Source organism: Cyprinodon tularosa, unplaced genomic scaffold (genome assembly GCF_016077235.1).
Source record: "Cyprinodon tularosa strain WSP-4 unplaced genomic scaffold, ASM1607723v1 ctg936, whole genome shotgun sequence".
Taxonomy (NCBI): domain Eukaryota; kingdom Metazoa; phylum Chordata; class Actinopteri; order Cyprinodontiformes; family Cyprinodontidae; genus Cyprinodon; species Cyprinodon tularosa.
The window spans coordinates 114,167-120,878 of record NW_024039714.1 but is presented as its reverse complement, the minus strand read 5'-3'; the positions used below and the strand labels follow the sequence as shown (position 1 = coordinate 120,878).

The 6,712-nt window shown below is 40.4% G+C and overlaps 1 protein-coding gene across 1 annotated transcript; it reads left to right on the top strand.

Moving 5' to 3' along the window:
* Positions 1-2,004: 2,004 nt before the first annotated feature.
* On the top strand, positions 2,005-6,469 carry LOC119776465 (keratin, type I cytoskeletal 18-like). Its single transcript, XM_038274872.1, has 7 exons — positions 2,005-2,525; positions 3,600-3,682; positions 3,775-3,931; positions 5,328-5,492; positions 5,580-5,705; positions 5,914-6,134; positions 6,243-6,469. Exons 1-7 carry the CDS (start codon positions 2,091-2,093, stop codon positions 6,280-6,282), a joined length of 1,227 nt encoding a protein of 408 aa, XP_038130800.1. The 5' UTR covers positions 2,005-2,090; the 3' UTR covers positions 6,283-6,469.
* The last annotated feature ends 243 nt before the right edge of the window (positions 6,470-6,712 follow it).

The following is a 6,712-nucleotide window of genomic DNA, read 5'->3' as shown; positions in this document are numbered from 1 at the left end:
AATGAGGCCACAGAAAATTTTTGCCCACTCTTTTTTTAGAAATGTTTTAATTCAGCTAAACCATTCTTTAATATTCTATTGTGTATGAGCAGGATAACAACCATTAACATGTATCTCTGCATTTAACCCATCCCCAGCAACAACAGCAGCAACAGCAGCAGCCCACAGCAGTGGGCTGCTGCTGTGCTGTCTTGCTCAGAGACCCAGAGTGGATGTTAGAAATCCAGGTTTTGTGGTCTGTTTGTGTGTTTCCTTCTCTCCACCACCAGGAGGTGCCCTGTTGTCGTTGGGCCTCCCTGCACACCTGCGGCTCATTGGACCATTATCTGGAGGAGTATTTGAGCAGTGGGCTGTCACTACCTCGACGCCAGTGTGTTTGCCAGTTTTGGGTACTCTAGCCAAGCTGAGATTAGCAGAGTCTAACCTGAGCTTTGTTTCTCTGAGACTTATGTTGTTTTTGTCCTTGTTCTTCGGCTGGAAGCCTTCATGTATAACTGGATATCTGGACCTTCTCCCCCTGGAAGGAAAAACTGAGTTCACACTGAGCAGGGAAAAACCTCCACATGACCCGTTCAAGTTCCCACCGGAAATCCGAGGGACAGTCCACTCCATTACTCCTCCGGGTCCAACGTTTGTCTACCTGTCCGCTCTCCAACGTGTTCCCTAATCTCTGGATAATCCCACACACACTGGATTCAAGGATTCACAAGAGCCCCCTTAAACATGAGTCCCTCTCCTGCAACATCTAAGATTCCCACGGTCGCTGAAGTTATCTCTGTGATCATCCCATCTGACTTCCAGTCTCAACGCCAGTTGTCATTACTACAAATAAACCTGTTGAACTTTTCTTCATGTTTTCTGAGTAGTTACTCTGCATGTGGGTCAGATTCATTAAACCGATCATGACAGTGTAGGCTGTGGGTATCGAACCAGGTACTTGCAACCTTCTCAAAGCACAAGTGCACAGCTCTAACCACTAGGCCAACACTCCTCACTAATTCACTCTGACTGATAAGTGGGGGAAAGACTTGATCATAGCTGTTCACTGAAATTATCTGTACGTTCTGACAGAGCTCAAGTTTTCTTTGGAAAGGTGAGTTATTTCTCCAAATGTGCAAAGAGTCACTTTAGAAAAGACCTTTAGCAGTAGATATAATACAATTTGATTCCACAAAGAAAATGGAAACTTATAGAAGTTCAGCTACACATAATTTACTTAAGAATGTTGAAAGCCATGCATCCCTGTCCAGTCACTATCTATTCATGATCTACATATCAACAGAATCCCAAGACAATACGCCAAAGCATCTATTTACAAAGAAAAAAAGTTGAATACTTTTGCAAAGCTTTTGCAAAGCAGTTCAGCGTTCACAATATGAAGCATGTGTTCAAGAGGAGATCAGTTGGGTCTTGTTTCTAATATCCGTAGCTCTCTTATCTTGAGTCTAGCTTGGGTAGACAGGAAGGCTGGTTAAAGCTGTTTATTTTGGGCCTTGCTGACCACAAACACAGAAACTATGCAGCATCTGTTTCATTACGCCTTTTATGGACAAAACCACAAGGATTTTGCCTTGAATATGTGGAGACTAGAGCCTTGAAACCCCTAATGGTTATTCAGAGCACCTTCCGTATTGCCATGCAGATCACAGCAACTTTAAACCTTAGTGCTCAGTTTTACTTTTCCCTCACCTTTAAAAAACAAAAATCTTTGTTTTAGCAGGATATGTCTTTAAGTTTGCTTTAATGAATAATCTATGTCTGGGGTTCATTTTGGTTTTACAACTTTAAAGCTTTTTTCACAGCCAAAAAGTGTTTCGTGTATCTCCATGGCAACAGAAAACACAGTGTGGTTTTAAAAAGAGGAAGCATGTGAGCAGACGACAGAAGGAAAGAGCGGTGAAGTGGGTCAGGAAACAAAGAGTGGTGGATGTTGAAGTGGGCTGGGTCTGAGAGGCCAGCTGTTATTGGAGGAGAGAGGCAGCACTATAAGTTTCCAACTCCCCTCTGCCAGCGTCACTTTCTCAGCCAGCCAGCAGCCAGTCTCTACATCTCTGATTTCTTTTCACATTTCTTCTTTTAAATTGTTCAAAATGAGCTATAGAACATCCAGCAGGGTCTCCTTCACCCGCTCTGCTCCTCAGTACCGAGCTGCCAGCATTTATGGTGGGGCTGGTGGACAGGGTGCTCGCATCTCCGCCGCCTCTGCATCCTCCCTGCGCTCCGGTGCCCCCATGTCCTCCTCCGGTGGCTTCAACCTGAGCCAAGCTCTGAGTGGTAGGTCGGGTGCCAGCTTCGGCGGGGCAGCTGCAGCTGCATCTGGAGGCAGTTCTAGCATCCTTGGCAATGAGAAGGGAGCGATGCAGAACCTGAACGACCGTCTGGCCAACTACCTGGAGACGGTGAGGAACCTGGAGGCGGCCAACAAGAAGCTGGAGATTAACATCAGGGAGGCCTTGGAGAAGGGAGGTCGGGACGCAACAGATTACAGCAAGTATGAGCCAATCATTGAAGACCTTCGCAACCAGGTGAGATGAAAACTTTGCAGTGCTTTAATCTGTGACTTTAGATTCCTACAGTTCACAGAAAATGACAAAAAAGTGAGATTAGGTTGTGAAAATGCGCCCCTTTAGGTGTGTTTCTGACTAAAGATGCCTAGCTGAGACTTCTACGGCGGCTTTTGCATTTCCTTTCAAACGTATCAGATTTCATGCATTAAAATGAAGGGTGTGGTTGCCAAGCTACCACCCTCCCTTTGCAAAACCTTCATCAGTGTTTCAATCTGACCAGAACTTCCTCTGATGAATCATCAACACGAGGTTTGAATCACAAGAGGCAATCTGAGGCTCTCCTGCCCCCAGAAGAAGAAAAAGCACAAAAACAGATCCAAAAGAATCTGCTTGTTAGAAAGATTTTCTACAAGCATTCTCTGGTGTGGGAGGGCCTCAATAGGAAACAGATGTGTAGTAACCGCATCCACACACACACACTGAAAGATGTCTGCACTGCTATGGTTGTATAATAATCAGCTCCAGTCCCACAAAGTCAAAAGGTCACATTCCGATCCAGGGTCCAAGTGCTTCAGTATCATATAATGTCACATCTATGGTGGCAAAGATTGGACAAAAACTCAGCCTTTCTACCGTGGCAGGATGTTTGACCACAAAAAATGCTGAGAGTCATTTAGAAGGAATTTCCCCGATCTGTGTACCCATAAACCCACAGAGGGATAGAAATGACTGACAGCAACAGCGCAGCCGAAAGCTGAAGAGAAGAAAAGGCTATGTGCGTGACTTATCCAGACAGGAAGCCCGTTCATATAGCAACACTAAAACAACCGATTTCTGTTTGGCAGAGGAACGTCCCCTCTTCCTATTCTGCAATTTATGGTTCCTTTTTATTATGAACAAATGTGGCTATGGTTTACACAGTGCTTCACTGTGTACTCTTGGTTTTCTACTGTTCACAAAGGGGAAGTAACCGCTCCGATCCAGACAGATAACCATGTTCCAGGGGCACTATATCCTCAGTTATACACACTTTATGATATATAGTTTGCAAATGCAAATAATGCTGCAAAAATACTCCTTTCTCTCATCCAGATCTTTGACAAAGTTGCAGAAAACGCTCGATATGTGCTCCAGATCGACAACGCCCGTCTCGCTGCGGACGACTTTAAAGTGAAGTATGTAGCATAACTGACTGTCGTTTCCTTCAACTGTTGGTACTTTTTAGAATTTAATGAAGAATAAAGTTTGCATGTTTAACCTGCAACAGGTTTGAGAATGAGATGGCAATCCGTCAGTCTGTGGAGGCCGACATTGCTGGCCTGAAGAAAGTCATAGATGAAACCAACATGAACAGGATGAACATCGAAAGTGAGATTGAGGCTGTGAAGGAAGAGCTCCATTTCCTGAAAAAAAATCATGAAAATGTGAGTTCAAAGCCTCTGGGTTATTTCTATCACTTTGCTTTCAAGGACACCATTTATTTTTGAATAACTCTGAACAGAAAATTCATTCAAGGCAAACGTCCTACAAAGTTACTCTTTGCTCAAGGGGTTCTGGAAACTTACAGGAATCGCATGAAACATTTTCAGATAGTTCATTTTAAACCAAGATAAAAAATAATAACAATATTACGTCAATTTTTTTTGTCAAGTAAATGTATCTATGTTACAAAATATCTGTAAGAAAAAAATATTTTTACAACAATGTTGATATCCTAACTATTTGAGAATCGCCTTGACTGCTTACAAGCCACGTTGGATTTATCTGTGGCCTTGCAGGCTTTAACAGGCATTAGTTACAGAGTCACTGAGTTTGTTTTTCACTTTGAAGATGAAGCCTCACTACCAAGCAGAAAACATCAGCTTTACAGCCAGTCACTGCTGTTAAAATAAAACGGATCCCTCACCAAACATTTTTCATCTAAATTCAAAAGACTTTGTACAATATAATTTAAAAGGAATGTGCTTTTTTTTACATGTTGTTGAAATTTCACCAAAAAGTACATTTATTTTAGATAATGTGTATTTTATTCCAGTTTTAAACACCCTATCATTTCAAACTATCTAAAGTAATTTGATTCTTTTGAAGCCACTGAAAATGTTTTCTTTTATTAAAAAAATAAAACCTATATTCAGTGCAGAAGTTTCTATTGGAGCTCTGACTATATATTTCATATTTTACACCAGAGTTTATAAAAGAGAAACAGCAGTTTTGATTAGGCTGAATGCAAAACATTAGATTTTCTACTGTACAGCAATCTGACAGTACTTAATATGTGTATATAATATTGACCACAGGGGGGCGCCAATTATCTTTAATGTATTGATATAAAAGCAAAGGTCTAGAATTTTTTTGCTCTCCCAGTGTTAACCCCCTTTTATCCCCATTTAGGGAGGTAACATGAAATAATTTTTGCATTGACTATAATGTTACATTCTTGAAATTATGGCTTCCAGCAACTTTTTTTAGACTAAATAAAAAAAGCAAAGAATGATATCTTTGACAGGTAAAATTTAGCCTTTGGCAGAACCATGTTTAATAAAAAAAAAAAAAAAACTGCAGAAATCTGCTTAAGAAGGTCATTTATTTCCTTATATTCTAAAGGAAAATAATGAGTTGGTTATTAAGGATAGGAGAATCTGTTCATCTATTATTTTGACAAGTTCAAACTAATCTGTCAAGCTGAGCTTTGCAAAGGCAGCAATAAAAATGCTTTTCCTGTAACGTGTAAAACTACGGAAAAAAGTCGTAAATCTTTCATAAAACGGATGAGGAGTTAAAAGTCAGCACGATTAGTTACTTTTACATCTTGTCCTACAGGAGGTGATGGAGCTGAGGAATCAGATCTCTCACTCTGGCGTGCAAGTGGACGTGGATGCTCCAAAGGGTCAAGACCTTTCTCAAATTATGGAGGACATGAGAGCCAATTATGAGAAGATTGCAATGAAGAATGCAGAGGACCTTAAGCGCTGGCATGAAAACCAGGTAATGAATGGCGACAAGGGAAAGTGAAATGATGAGACTTGTGTTGTTTGGTCAACACCTGTTGTTTTTTTTCCCTTCTTATTTCAGATTTCAGACGTGCAGGTCCAGGTATCACAGAACACAGAAGCACTTCAGGGGGCTCAGATGGAGAGAGGTGATTTAATCAGACAGATACAAACCCTGGAAATTGAACTTGCATCTCAGCAGAGCTTAGTAAGTACTAGAAACAAGCTGTGCACCTTTTGAAGGGGGGATTTTTTTAAACAATCCAAGATGGATTAAAAATTGTTTTTGCAATACTTGATATTTAAGCAGCAAAACTGTTGTATTTCATTCACTCAGATTCGTTTTATTTATTCAAGTGAACAGTTTTTTGAAAAAATCTTTTATACAATTTCTCACTCGTTTTTTTTTTTTTTAGAAAGCCTCCTTAGAAGACACCTTACAAAACACAGAGCAACGCTACAACATGGAAATGGAAAAGTATAACAACATCCTAGTCCGCCTGGAGGCAGAACTCACAAACTTGCGGGCAAACATTCAGCACCAGACCCAAGAGTATGAGGCCCTGCTCAACATGAAGATGAAGCTAGAGGCTGAGATCAGCACTTATAAGGGTCTGCTGGATGGTGGAGACTTTAAGTAAGAATTATGAGATAGGGGAAATAAAAATGTATATGGTTTCATCTCCTTGGTTTCATAATTTCAATCAGGATTATAAAGAAAAAATTTATCCGATGTTTTGCACAGGCTCCAAGATGCACTGGAGGAGCTAGAGGCTACAAGTTAATTCAGTACAGAATGCCAGAAGAAGAACAATGGAAGCCTGCACCCACAATCTAGAGCCATGGGAAAAAATGCATCTTGCTGCTCCGCATGATGCATTTTTTTAAGTGAAATTCAAAATACAATGAAACCGCTTTGATCCAGAAACACCCATTGTCTGTTTCAATCAATAAAAGAAACTGTTCCCCTGCTGTCATGGTTTGTGGTTATTCATTGGATTTATAGAGCTATAACAGATTCCTGAAATTTGAAACAAACTGCTAAATATATAAAAATTATATCAAAGAGTTTTATAAATTAGACGGACAAGTGAGTGGGTCAGAAGTAGAGATAAAGAATGAGATCCAGGCTGAATTTCAAGGATTTTTTTTTTTCGCATACTAAGAGATCATGTTATCTACCTTTAGGAAATGGGAAAAAAATTATATTTGGTT